The sequence below is a fragment of the Hypoxylon fragiforme genome, assembly GCF_022984875.1.
Source record: "Hypoxylon fragiforme strain CBS 206.31 chromosome Unknown GGS25scaffold_7, whole genome shotgun sequence".
In the NCBI taxonomy this organism is placed as follows: Eukaryota; Fungi; Ascomycota; class Sordariomycetes; order Xylariales; family Hypoxylaceae; genus Hypoxylon; species Hypoxylon fragiforme.
Genome location: NW_026054762.1, coordinates 525624 through 539338, shown reverse-complemented (window position 1 = coordinate 539338; position 13715 = coordinate 525624). Strand labels below are relative to the sequence as shown.

Below are 13715 nucleotides of genomic sequence, written 5' to 3'. Positions count from 1 at the left end.
ATTCATCAACAGGTAAATCCATACTAACCTAGGTACTGAACTTTCCAATATTTAAATCAATTTACTTGCCAGGGCCAATAGCGGGACTTGCCTTTTAATTTCGACCAAGGACAATTGACGTAAAAGTAATTGGGGTCATGGTCGGTGTTTCTTCGGTAAATCCTACAAGTCGACCGATTGCTTGCTCGTAACTTCGTAACCAAACTCAATACAACTTCCTAACCGACAACCTTCGATCCGCATATTCTACTTCAAATCCGCCATCATGGCTTCTAAAGCAGTTGCCAAAGTTGCCGGAGGCGTAATGAGCGTCAGCCAGGTACATTTCCCCCCTTCCTTTCTAGTATAGGCAGTCAAAAGGGCATCCAATTGGCACCATATCATACTATACCATCATACCAATCCACCAGGTTACCCAAATAACTAACCAGCGACAAACCCCTTAGAAACAAACCCTCCAGTCAACCGGCATATGGGAGCGCATCCGGCGCGCCTTCGCCGTCGACCCCGAGCGCTCCAACGGCGTACCACTTAACCCCTACTTCCGCAACCCAACCCCGGGCGGCGTCGATCCGCTCGCCTACGACGACCCCGTCACCATCCCCGCCGGCGACATCGCCGACAACCCGTACTGGAAGCGGGACGCGCGGCGCGCCTACCCGCAGCTGAGCTTCGTCACGCAGGGGGATGCGGTAGCTTTGCTCAGCGTCGGCAGCGTCGCGGCGCCGAAGCAGGAGCTCGTCGGCGACGCGGGACTGAAGCAGATTGTGGCGGTCCAGGAGGAGGGCAAGGCGGGGGGCTTGTCGGTGTTCTTTGAGAAGAATAAAGATGCGGCGGTCGCGGCGAAGGAGGGGCTGTTTGTGGATGGCTTGCCGCCGTTGCCGGGCGGGGAGCGCATGAGGCGGGGCGATGGGAAGTGGGAGGTTTATAAGTATGAGTTGACGGAGGAGAATACGTATCCTGATACTGACGTGTGAGTACACATATCTTATGCACCTCATTCTGTCTTTTGAACTTGGGGGGAGATTATTACGGCCACTGCGTAATATGGATGCTAACTAAACGATAGGTATCCCTGCCGAACTTTCAAATAGACGAACGGATCAAGCTTTACACACGTGCATATGAGGCGGCAAAGAGAATAGAGCAAAAGGCTGCGAGGGCAACTGTATATATATGAGGAGGGCCAAGCCTAATACTATACTTTTTTACGGTTCATGTTTCATGGCGGCAGTGGGAATTATTTACATAACATTGGGGGTTTACGACAGCTTCGAGCCCAAGTTATTTGTCGCAATACTGATGAGATGGCTGATATTACAGAATTGCCTCATGGACTCAAATGGAACTAATCTAGAATATCTAGCCCTTACCCCTCGTCTCATCCTTCTTCTGCGGTATCCTCCCCATGTCCTCGATATTCTCGTTCTTTTGAGATGGCGGTGCCGGTCGGTTCCGGTGCTTATTATCTGTCGCCCCTTTCTCGGTCCCCTCTCCCACGGCCCTCTCGATCATCTTCAGTCTCCCCTGCGCGCCTTTTAGCCGGCTGTCGAAGTCATTGACAGATTCATCGTCGTTTTTAGTTGATAATGTTCCAGGCTCTACTAAGCCGTATAGCATGGTAACGTTCTTCTCTAGCCGCGAGTTGCTGTTGAGAGGTGGTAGCCTCTTTGGCGGCTCAGCGCTCTCCTCACTCGGAGAATTAGATGAGCGCTCTTGTGATTGTGATAATTGTTGGGGCGCATTGCTGTTTGGCGCATGCTGTTTTTGCAGATTGGGTATCCGATTGGCCCACACTATGGCTTTGCCCTGTAACCGGCCGGCCTCGAGAAACTTCTCAAACCCCTTCTTTATGCCGACGGAGCGCCCCTCTATCCGGCCTGCTTCCGCGCCGTCCTTGTAGCCCTCGTCCCACCCTTCCTTGTAGTATTGCTCCTCGAGATTGAGGATGTCTTCGAATAAGTCATCATCCTGAGGCATGTTTATGAAGACCCAATGTTGGAAAGATGGATGTTGCTGTTTTTTTATGAATATATATTCCGATTTCTTTTCATTTCACATCGATTCAATATATGCCTTTGTTGCTATCGTTATCTAACCTTTAAATATTGAATTTCAAAGCCGGACCGGGATGGAGGGGCAGATGCAAGATGCGAGATGCTTGCGAACGTGGGGCAAGTTTGACATAAGACGCCAATAAAAGCTTCTATCCATTTTTTTTTTACAGAGTACTTTATTTTGGCAGGAGATTCCATATAAATAAATGTATACGTCTAGCTAGTTACCAGCTACTGCTAGCTCGTTATCGATTAAGGTACATAGACCCTGGACTTTTGGGAACTTTATGTGGGAAGAGGTAAATTGGTGTGGAAGTTGCATGTGTGATATTCAACATACGTCCTTACCTACCTATCTTACTACATAGTACATAACCTACTACATAACCTACTACAACGATACCGGGTACCACTAACCTGTATACAACAATACACATCATCAAATAATTGAAGCTATTCCAACATACCTTTTCAACAAAACACAAGAAGGGAACTACCTACAACAAACACAGACACAGACACAGACACAGACACAGACACACCACAATGGATATCCGGCGTCTCGAACCGCGGGACATCCCGCTCATCCAACATGCCAACCTCGAGAACCTGCCCGAGAACTACTTCATGAAATATTACCTATACCACGCCCTGTCCTGGCCCCAGCTCAGCTACGTCGCCGTCGACATATCCCGCCCCAAGAAGACCCCTTACGACTACCCCAAGATCGTCGGCTATGTGCTGGCGAAGATGGAGGAGGAGCCCGCCGACGGCGTCCAGCACGGCCACATCACCTCCTTGTCCGTCATGCGCACACACCGACGCTTGGGTATTGCTGAGAAGCTGATGCGGCAGAGTCGTATGTATTTGTTTTTTATTTACTTTCCTATATACATATATACATATATATATTCATGTTCCCTACGATCCCTCAATCATACACATGCATCTATCCATACCTAAACAGCCATCCCCAACGTAAGGAAATTCATAAAACTAATAACAAAAAAACCCCCCCTCCCCAACCACAGAACTAGCCATGGTCGAGACCTTCGGCGCCCAGTACGTGAGCCTGCACGTGCGCGTCTCCAACAAGGCCGCCATCCACCTCTACACCAAGACCCTCGGCTTCGACCAGGAGAAGACCGAGGCCAAGTACTACGCCGACGGCGAGGACGCCCACTGCATGCGCCTCGACCTCTCCGCCATCCGCGCCCAGATCCAGGACGCCCAGCTCGACGCCGACGACAACGAAGGGTCCGAGGGCGTGGACGAGGGCGACCCCGTCGGCGACGGTGGAAAAGCTGAGGGTGATGGCAATGGGGATGGTAATGACAAGGCACTGCCGAATAGACCGAAGGAGACGAAGCGCAAGGTCAAGGTTGGACGGGCCCTTGGCGTGCAGGCGCTGGTTGAGAAGGACGAGAGTAAGCATGCTTAAAAGGGGAACGTACCTACCTGGAGATAGACGAAAAGAAAAAGGGGGGGGGATGTACCTAACCTAGCAAGTCCAAAAAGAACATTGAAATAAAGTTAAAAAGGGATAGATGGATAGATAGGTAAGTAGGGTGCCATGCCTTACAATAAATACCATGACCATACCCGTATCACACCATGCCAAAGTGAAGGAGTGTCAGCATCTACATATCTACCTAGTAAAGAGGCCCTCAGGTCTTAAGCATATTTACACACCAAGGCCACGACTAACAGCACCAGCTAAGCACTACTAATAAGTAAACGGCAAAATGGTTCCCAGGAGACCTAGGTAACCTAGATATGTACCTAGAGAGGGAGCAAGAAAAAAAAAAAAAAAAAAAAAAAGGAAAAGGGGAGAGGGGGAAAAGGGGAAAAGGGGGCTCTTGATACATTCTGAATAAAGCCAAGTGTGAAGTGAAGAAGACATTGCGGGCCTGATTACTACCCGTTTGTGCATCTATCCAGACACCTAATTATCTAACCGTACCTATCCGTACTTATTGAGGAAATCCATACGTTTGCAAAAATCTTGAATCCCATCTTGTGAGCCAGTCTCCCGTTTCCTTCCCATAAAGCCGTAACGTAATAACCGAGCACAGAGAGTGGTTGTATTTCCGGAACCTGATCCCAGCCCCCCTTGTTCATATAAGTACCACTGATCTCATAACCGTGTAAGAATCCCATCTATACCTGTAATCTTTCCATCTTGTTGAGTTCATCATCTTCAGCTTCCCCTTATGGTTTGACCATGAATGCCTAGGAAGGTATTTAGGTAGGTGTGGAAACAACATCTACCCCTTCTTGCTCTACTCCCTCAGCCGCTTCTCCTCTTCTTCCAGCTCTGCAGCCAACTGCTCATCAGCCTCAACACTCAAACGTTGCATACGGGCAGTCAAGTCCAGGATCTCGCATTCCAATTCCCTCATTTTACGTCCAAAGGCCTTGGTCTCGGCACTTTGGCTATCCACAGTCTGCCCGAGATTCATTTGGCTCGTCCGTAGCACCAACAAGGCTTGCTCTTTGGAGCTAATCTGATTCTTCAAAAGGTTCAAGGCTGCGTGTTTGTTGCCCGTCCCGTTCGAGGGCCCAGAGACAGGATTTTGTGTTGCCCCTGACGGCTGATTGGCCCCATGATTACTCATAGCTTTCATTCGTGCGAGTTCCCTGCGTAGCGCGTCCTCATGTGAGCGGCTTGCTTGGTGTTGGGCTTGTGAGAGCGCTAGATTCGCCTGTTGTTGGGCGTGCACCCGCGCCTGTATGGCTCGCGCGCGTGCGGTATTCATTTGTTGTTGGGAATCCGACCGTGTTCGCGCTGCTTGTGAGAGCGCCAGATTCGCCTGGTGCTGAGCTTGCGTCCGCGCCTGTATGGCTTGCGCGCGCGCGATATTTATTTGTTGTTGGGAATCTGACCGTATTCGCGCTGCTTGGCAGCGCGCCAGATTCGCCTGGTGCTGGGCTTGCATGGCGTGGAGGCGTGCGTGATTGATTTGTGAGGCCCAAGGGCCATCGGTGCTAGCAGGTACATTCTGCGCACTGCTAGATTCCCCAGGCATATTTTCCAAGGCCTGTCTGTCCTGCTCGGCTCTAGCAATTAAGAGCCGCTTCTTGTTTTCCATCTCGAGCTGCATTAGCTGGGCTTGGTAGTCCTGCTGAGTATTGGTTATGAAAACTGAATCATCTTCATTGCCGAGCCATGGAGGCATATTGTCTTTAGCCATCATATGTTGTTTTCTGCTTTGTTGCGCGAGTAACTTCGACTCCATATCGTGGTCTACCGAGGAATGAGTGGTGCCGTCTCCCCTTTGTGTATCGCGGTGTTCCAGTGATGCACCGCCCGGCATAGATGGGAGATTTGAGATCGGAGGCAAGCTGCTTATAGGGACAGGGGGACTAGCGACAATAGGTCCCGGAATTATAGTATTGTGGCCGAGAGGTCCAAGCCCGCCGCGCCTGGCACCCCTTTCCGCCTCGCGTTCCGCACGCCTCATATCACGTCCCTGCGTCTTATGCTCTCTCCTCTCGGCTCGGCGTTTATCCCTACGTTCACGCTTGAGAGCGCGTTTTAGCTGCCTTCTATCCTTTCGCGCTAGTTTAGCAGACTTTTTCTGCTCCCGCTTCAGTTCCTTGAACTGTGCTAACAGGGCCCTGACTTCCTGGCGCAGCACCTGTTTCTTGATTTCCCAGGTTATGGGGTCAGCTTGCAATGTCGGGGGGGCGTTTTTAGCTGCCTTTATCTCGGAGCGTGCGGCTTTGATCATCGACTTAGTCACGGGTAGTTCTGGATGTGTGAGCCAGGCCGATACAGACTCCTTTGTAGCCGATAACTGGCTGTCTTTCAGATCGTCCCAGTCCGGCAGGCTGCCGATGCTAGAGTCCGAGGATGCGTCCGAGGATGAAGCATCGGAGTGGGAGCTAGGCGAGCGGTTGCGGCTCCCATATGGATGCTGGTGCATTGGGCGAGAGCCTGATCCCCACCCCATGCTACCGCGGTCACGATCTCCAAAGCTTGCTCTCCCTCGATGGGAACCAGGGAAAGTGCTAGGAACTGTAAAGGGGTCGCTTCGTGTTCTTGGATCGGGAAAAGGACAGTGGTTGTCGTTATTAGGTTGATTGTTCCATCGCACGCCATTTCTATTTACTTCAAATGAGTTACCAAATGAAACGCGGTCATCCTCAATGTTGAGACGTCCAATACGGAGACCGCGGGCCGTCGACTGGAACGGTCGGAATGGGTTCCATCCTGATCTATGGTGCTGTTCTTGAGGCATTGAGCTGCCTGGCTCCTGACGCAGTGGTTCCGGCTGCGGTAACGTAGTCTGACTACGGCCAAACGATGTATCTAATCCGTTGGAGGATGAATCCGGTCGACGTACAGTCAGGCCCCTTGGCCCGAAGAAGCCATTGTTCCATTCGCGAATCATAGCATCGACACTGTGTGAAGGTTCAGACGGCAAATTAGTAGATGTCTTGGTCTGGCCTAGTTGCGCTTCAGTGATGTCTTTTTCGGCCGTGGGCGACTGTCCATCATCCTTAGCTTTCAACTTGCGTTCGATTGCGAGTAAATCAGCTCTTGGTATACGATTTGGTATGGCGTAATTAAGAAAGGTGTGCCAATCTTGCTCAGTGGTATCATATTCTCCGATCCAAGACGGATAAGGGAAATCTGACGGAGAAGAGGAGCCATCGTCACGGATATCTAATAGAACCACCTTATTTGGCTCAGGTCCATGTGTAATAGCAGGGTGAGATTCGAAGTAAGATTGGACAGAGGCTACAGTACGATGGTCTTCATTCCCAGAAAAGTCGAAATGAGATTCTCGGGGTGACTCCGGTGGGGTGTAGATAATGGGACCTTGAGAAGATGAGACAGTTGAAGCATCGTCATCGTTTGATGCAGATTGGGCGACATGTGAGTTGATATCCGTCTCCGTATACGGCGGAGGGGGAAGGTCGTCCATGGCAAGCCGTGAATGTCAGTTCTTGTAGACTACGGTGTTGCTGAGTAAAGGTATTGCTGCGACAAATTATCAAGGCTCGAGGGTCTACTTTGTCTTATAGAGCCTCGGACTTGAAATAGGAGTAGCTTGAAAAGCTGTAGAATAAATATTAGATACTGCTGTAGGTAAGTAGCAGTAATATTGCTTTCATCAATACGAGTGATACCTAGTGAGCTCAATACTATGTATTGTATCACCATGTGCTGTCCAGGTAAAGGTAGTATAAAGGTAGTAAGCTGGCTGCCTGATGGATGATGAATCGGATGAGATGTGTATTCCGTTGGTCTACGACAGACACGGGAAGCACAGCCTGTTGGAAGTTGGAGCTTGAACTGGCCACCTACTATGTAATTATAGTAGGTACTAGGTACTGTGTAGGTAGGTATGTACATAGTGCGAGCTGTTCGATACATACATACATATATGAATAGTGTAGAGTTCAGCCCTCGATAGATCAGGTGTTTCATTCTAGGAATAAGATTCGTTCTAGGGAGGGCCTGGGAGGCAAGCAAGCTTTGGCTGGCCGCTGGATCAGTCAGCCACCCCACACCAGATAGATAACCTTGCATAGCAGGACTTCCAGCTACCTTCAGGCTACAACCTACTAACCTACACAAAGTGACCACTTGATCTGCTTACATGTAGTACCCAACCTTGAAGTCTGCCAGATAATATTAACTATAGGACTTCTACATAGTACAAGTTCTAGGTAAAGGACCCCTGCAGTTTGCCCTGATTGCTTATAGGATACCCCTGTATTGGTAGTACAATTGTATTGTACATTGTACAATACATTGTACGACGAGATGACGCGGCAACTATGAACATGAACTTCAAATTGTCTTCAATGTTCCTACGCGAGCTTTAAGCCTTTGCATTTCTAGATGAGTCAATTTGTCCCCTCTACATAGGTACATAGTAGCAGTGTAGTACTATCAATATCGTTGATGATGTATCATATGTATACACGAGTACTTACAAGTTACCACAACTACAACCACTGGGTATGTGTTAGAGGCCTATGTGTATGTACGTGCAGCTGCATCAGAGAAGGAACCATGATTGCTGCTTTGATCATTTTGCTTTCTTTTTTTTTTCTTTTGGGCAAATTTTAAGAAGAGAAGCAATCAAATCTCTCATCAGGCTCGGGGCAATCTATCATGGGAGAGGATGGTACTGCTTTGTTTACTCTCGAATTGACTCGGTTACGTGAAATGCTTCTAGATCATCGAAATTGGACTTTGGACCAGGCATTCATGTCCTAAGACACATCATCGATGAACTTTTCTAGAAAGATCAAAGTTCATGTCTTCGTCCTTGTAGTGATCGGCGATAAGTGAGTGCAAGTGGTCTTTGGAGTGTGCGCCCCTATTATATCGAATTAGTCATTTCCCCACTAACGAAAACATTATATACTCCGAAGTAGATGGCCACTTACAAGTTGGTAATGTATGTGTTGACAAGATCGCTGGGAATGAACTCGGCGATGGCATTTTTCACTCTGACTTGTCCAACCATGGTACCGTCTGCGAAGTTGATGTATTTGGAGGGGTCGCCCCATTCGATAGACCCCTCGTGATGGAACCGACTATCAGGACTAAGCTTGTAAACGCCGCCTAAGATAATCACTGTTCTCTTTTGCTCGTGGGCGGCGCGTGCAATGACCGCGGCACCGGACTCGACAAATACTCCGCCTTTGCCGGTAATCGCCCGAGCTCCTAGGATGACTTTATTCACCCTGGACATGTAAGCCGTGAGGCCGATATTCATGACATTAACGACCGACGATCCTCCAGACGATAATGACTTTCGGAAGGAGGCATAGGGATCTTCGGGAGCAGATGCTGTAGACGGGTCTACAACCAGAAACACCGTAAACCTTCTCTTAGAAGCGGCTCGAGTCAAGAATTTCTGGACCGTCCTCGAAGGTTGATGGACTAATATGTAGTCACCTGGGTGAATTACAATCTCGGCGTAAGCTTGGATCTGTTCATCTACTTGCTTGATCTCGTCCATTATTTCTTCGATTCCGTCAATGACTTCAGATCGGAGTGCCTGCACATTGGTTGATTGTGGATGCCGTTGAGGCGTCGAGGCTCCCGAGGGAAGTTTGGGCGTGGAGCCAGGCGACGGAGTGAAGTCTGGGTCGGATAGGAGATTGAACATTGACTGCGTGCGAGCAAAGGATCCGAGAGCGACTAGTGAGGGGAGCCGAAGTGGCCTATCGAAGTGGGGGGGCTCGATCGAGGGTGGTAACGCTGGCGTCGCGTCGGGAGGTGTGTCAAACCCTGTTTCGTTCCTATCTTCGGATGCCTCGTCACGGATCAGACCCAAGACTCTCTTCACGATATTACCTATAACCAATTCGTGGGGCTGCGCCGTTACAAGTCTTCTACCGACCAACTGAATGCGCCCAAGGAGTTGATCGACATCGGTCCATTTATCCCTGGCGACAACTTGTAAAAGGATATGTGCTGTAGCAGTGGCGCATGCTTCAGATCCTCGAATCTGCCGTCGCTTAAGGAGGCTATATCACATGTGTAAGTTTTAAACTTGGAATAGAAACATACGAGTCCCTGCACTTACGATATGAGCGATTCCACAGAAGCCTCCACGGGGCGACTCTTTAGGGTATCGAGAAACTTATCCAAGTTAGGAGCATAGCCCCCCTTAGGAGGAGCCATGTTCCAATTCGTCTTGAGAGATTCCCTAGAAAGTGCGCTATAATATAGAAAACTTCAAGGTCGTTGAGTACGGGGGTTTGGGTATAATCGATGTCGGCGCAAAAATAAAGACGCAGTCGACAACTTGTAGCTCGTGCAAGGGAATCGAAGTCTAACGGAACAGAGAATTTTAGTATGAAATATTATGAAGGTAAAGAATAAATGCTATTCGATATAGCACTTATCAATGATGTATAGGTATAGGTATATGTGTTAATTACCTCGGTAGTGTGGTAGTGTGGTAGTGTGGTGAAGGTTTGGTGAAGAAGGAAGCTTTCTTGCTAATTATCCAATGTAGAGTCTTTTTCTAAATTTGTGAGTCAAAGACATTGAACATCAAAGTAAGCTCCGATCTAACTGCACCGAATTTCAGGAACGTACCGCGCTACCCACAAGACAAGCTACCTTGACTAAGTACCGATGTATAGCGGGGTGTGTTGCATTCATTGGGGCATTGGGGCACAGATAATCAGCACGTGATGGAACCTTGGAACCCTTGAACAGTTATGGGTCGTTTTCCTTCTTTTCATCTTTTTCGCTACTAGCAGCAGTTCTCCAGGGCTTGCAATAGAACGATAGTGGAGTGAGCGGGACAATGCCGCTAATTTCCAGCAATGCAGCAGCGCCTTGGCTTCCAATTGCTCCAAATTGTTCTCCCTGTTATTAATTAGACCCGGAATGAAACCTGGACACAACTAACCCGCTGGGGGAGGGAGGCTGTTTTTTGCCCAGCAAGTCCAGCAGGTCCAGCAGGCCCCAGTTAGCTTAGATGGTTTAGCAATTCAGCAATTCAGCAATTCAGCAGTAACTAACTAACGTTAATTCCATTCCACAACCTACTGTAATAAACTCCCCTAACCAATCTACTACAACCACCTAATCTTCAAGTGAGCCTTCTAGAGCTCCTTTTGTACAACAAAGACCACTCTGCAACACGAGACTTTTTTGCGACATCGTGTTTTTTTTTTCTTGAACCAAACCCACAAAGACCCGCGCAAGTCAATAACACATATTACCTCACTTACCTAGGAATGAAATGTTTGGACAACCTAGATAATTTTATGTCATCACCGTTGCGCGTAGCTTGTCAGCAATCGTACTCCCCATCAACCCACCGACCCGATCGTTGAAGGCGTTTGAGAATACCGATCTCATCGTTTACATCTCTGTGTACCCCGGAGTTTGAATACAGTCGCCAACTGTTGTTTTTCAATTTTACAATTTTATTTCAGACATATTCCTTTTTTGCTATTATTATTACCTACCTACCTACCTACAGTATTCATTCAGCCTCTCAGGACGGGACTACTTTAAATACAACTCCGGCCGACATACATAACCCTAATAACTTGGAACTTTGTAATCGTACATTGTACATACCTATTCGCTCATTCGCCTATTCGTCTATTCGTCCTATCTTGCGTCGCCTCCACAAAGTACATATCATCATACACCTTCGGCCTTCTTACGTACCACCCCCCGAGTTTTGTTTGTTCTTTGGTGGACACGATTCCTGTCCTTCATGGCTTGCAAGTCGACTGGAAGATGAACTCTATCAATATAATATCCGCGCGCGTCTCCCCGTCCTCAAGTCCCGCCCCGTCGCGATCAAACTCATTAAGCCATCTTGGTTTAGCTGTTGCCCAGTCCGATGAAAGCCCAACGTCCTCAGAGGACACATCGCCCAACGAAAAAGGCACCACTAACTCCGAATCCAACGAAAGCGCGTTCACTAAGGACGACAGCCTAGCCCATTTTCAGAGCGCGGATGAGAATACTCCTTTATTAGAGAGGAATGATACCAAGGATACGAATATCCGGTCCTATTCATGGCATGCCATTCCTGGGCGCATAGCAAATAGCTTCGTGAACTCCATCCGCCTCATCCTATCTACCATAACTGCCCCTGGTGTCTACCTAGTTGCCTGCTTTTATGACGAGCAAGGGAACTTTGCCCCCTTGCGACAACTCAAAAGTCTGTTTGGAATCTATGGAGGCGATACGCGCAAGTTTGCCTTTGACTACCAGGAAAATATCACGGCTGGCAATGAAAAGCAACATTCGCCAATACGGCACGGCCAACATTCGAGAGACCAGCATGCCCCCACGCCTTCTCGACCTGTACCTTCGTCGGGAACATCATCTTCGGGACTGTCGTCCGAGTCGGAATCCGATATAACCAGTAGAAAACAGGGTGTTCGTCGGGTTTCCGCTTCTTCCGGTCGCCACACGCGCTCTAAGTCGACAGATTCCACTGACGAAGTCGCACCGGCTAGACGGTCGATAAGGATCAAGTTAAATAACGACGAAGCCATGCGACAGCGGAAGCATAAGAAGACACTCTCTACGAGTGGTGGTACCGGTACCACCGGTGCCGAAGCCTCGAAAGATCTATCAGCACAGCTCAAATCTCCCACATCTCCGGTTGGGGCTTTGACGAAGTATCCCAAGACTCCTGCTCCTCCTAGACCATTAATACCCAGACGACAACCTTCCTTCGTCCCCTACGAACCTCTGGACCCCAAACATCTGAAGACTCTGATATTAGATCTAGACGAAACCTTGATACACAGCATGTCAAAGGGTGGCCGAATGGGCTCGGGTCACATGGTCGAAGTGCGGTTAACTACGACATATGTCGGAAGTGGTGGACAACAGGCTCTTGGGCCTCAGCATCCCATTCTGTACTATGTTCACAAACGGCCGCACTGCGACGAATTCCTACGAAAGGTGAGAAGGTCGAATCTTGCAGACTGAAGATGGAAATTGTTGGGCTAACTTAGATCTCCCAAGGTTTGTAAATGGTTCAACCTTGTCGTATTCACAGCGTCGGTGCAGGAGTATGCCGATCCGGTCATTGACTGGCTGGAGTCGGAGAGGAAGTTCTTCTCTGGGCGATACTACCGACAGCACTGCACGTTCAGACACGGCGCATTCATCAAAGATCTTAGCTCCGTAGAACCAGACCTGAGCAAGGTCATGATTCTAGATAACAGTCCGTTGAGCTACATGTTCCATCAAGGTAAGAACTTCCCCTGACCCTTGAATATCGGGGTTCCTGTTTTTTAGTGTCGTTACCTGTGAGCTAACTTGATACTCGATACAGACAATGCGATTCCCATCCAGGGATGGATCAGTGACCCTACAGATAATGATTTGCTGCACCTGGTACCTCTTCTAGAAGGATTGCAGTACGTTTCGGATGTTAGAGCATTACTTGCATTGCGAGGCGGGGAGGATGGCCAGCACATGATGACGTGAAGACAAATAAGAATAAAATAGATAAAACGAATTCCAACCTTTTTTTCGAGGGACGAGAACATAGCGGGTGTTGACTGGTATTTTGGCAAGGGGAGGGGATTGATACACCGACGGCTATAGCATTCCAGGAAGTTGATGCCAACACATGCTTCATTGTACAGGTCCAGGCGTTTAATATACTAGGTAATAAGTGTAACATGTCCAAGACAAGCGTAGGAAGGGTTGATTTGTAGCAACGCATAGGTACCTAGTAAGGTAAAGCGAGGTGAGCCAAAGCAAAGGCAATAGACTTAAAGGGAGGGGAAGCTCTGTCTACCTGTAGGTAGTAAGTAACCTGAAGGAGTATTCATCAGAGTGAAGATCCCTGAATTTTGAATCTTGTCTAGTTTTCCAATGGGGTACTTAAGTCAACTCACGTCGTCATCATTATGTGTGTGAGCATTCCGGACTGGTATTATGGAACTTGGAGGTTGGTTCGTGCTGTGGATACAAGCTGGTAAGTAACGGCGTTTCCTTGTAACGTTCAAGCCACAACTATGTAGGTACAATATGGCAGTATGTAGAAGTGTTAAAATAATTACGTACATAATAGTCACAATATTGTCTAGTATTCTAGGAACAGCTGCTCCGGTGCTGCTAACAGTATTCTATGTACTACATACATATGTAGGTATACCTATACATAGTACCTAGTAGTATAG

The 13715-nt window shown here is 48.5% G+C and overlaps 6 protein-coding genes across 6 annotated transcripts; 3 read left to right on the top strand and 3 right to left on the bottom strand.

The window, feature by feature from the left end:
* GGS25DRAFT_356234 (21 kDa subunit of NADH dehydrogenase) lies at positions 1–1228 on the top strand. Its single transcript, XM_049258090.1, has 3 exons — positions 1–319; positions 447–973; positions 1070–1228. The coding sequence occupies exons 1-3, from the start codon at positions 266–268 to the stop codon at positions 1092–1094; spliced, it is 606 nt and encodes a 201-aa protein (XP_049114438.1). The 5' UTR covers positions 1–265; the 3' UTR covers positions 1095–1228.
* A 134-nt stretch (positions 1229–1362) lies between these two features.
* GGS25DRAFT_523449 (DUF1715-domain-containing protein) lies at positions 1363–1980 on the bottom strand (the record flags this gene model as incomplete). The annotated part of the gene is made up of 1 exon (XM_049264422.1): positions 1363–1980. The coding sequence occupies one exon, from the start codon at positions 1978–1980 to the stop codon at positions 1363–1365; it is 618 nt and encodes a 205-aa protein (XP_049114437.1).
* Positions 1981–2603: 623 nt separating this feature from the next.
* On the top strand, positions 2604–3498 carry GGS25DRAFT_523448 (acyl-CoA N-acyltransferase; the record flags this gene model as incomplete). The annotated part of the gene is made up of 2 exons (XM_049264421.1): positions 2604–2916; positions 3089–3498. The coding sequence occupies 2 exons, from the start codon at positions 2604–2606 to the stop codon at positions 3496–3498; spliced, it is 723 nt and encodes a 240-aa protein (XP_049114436.1).
* Positions 3499–3879: 381 nt separating this feature from the next.
* Positions 3880–7510, bottom strand: GGS25DRAFT_498041 (uncharacterized protein). The gene has a single exon (XM_049261662.1). It carries the CDS (start codon positions 6989–6991, stop codon positions 4340–4342), a length of 2652 nt encoding a protein of 883 aa, XP_049114435.1. The 5' UTR covers positions 6992–7510; the 3' UTR covers positions 3880–4339.
* Positions 7511–8272: 762 nt separating this feature from the next.
* GGS25DRAFT_356211 (nagb/rpia/CoA transferase-like protein) lies at positions 8273–9863 on the bottom strand. The gene is made up of 3 exons (XM_049258088.1): positions 9617–9863; positions 8469–9557; positions 8273–8398 (listed from the first exon to the last, which is right to left on the bottom strand). The coding sequence occupies exons 1-3, from the start codon at positions 9712–9714 to the stop codon at positions 8302–8304; spliced, it is 1284 nt and encodes a 427-aa protein (XP_049114434.1). The 5' UTR covers positions 9715–9863; the 3' UTR covers positions 8273–8301.
* A 952-nt stretch (positions 9864–10815) lies between these two features.
* On the top strand, positions 10816–12875 carry GGS25DRAFT_356070 (NLI interacting factor-like phosphatase-domain-containing protein). The gene is made up of 2 exons (XM_049258087.1): positions 10816–12483; positions 12547–12875. Exons 1-2 carry the CDS (start codon positions 11299–11301, stop codon positions 12790–12792), a joined length of 1431 nt encoding a protein of 476 aa, XP_049114433.1. The 5' UTR covers positions 10816–11298; the 3' UTR covers positions 12793–12875.
* Positions 12876–13715: the final 840 nt, after the last annotated feature.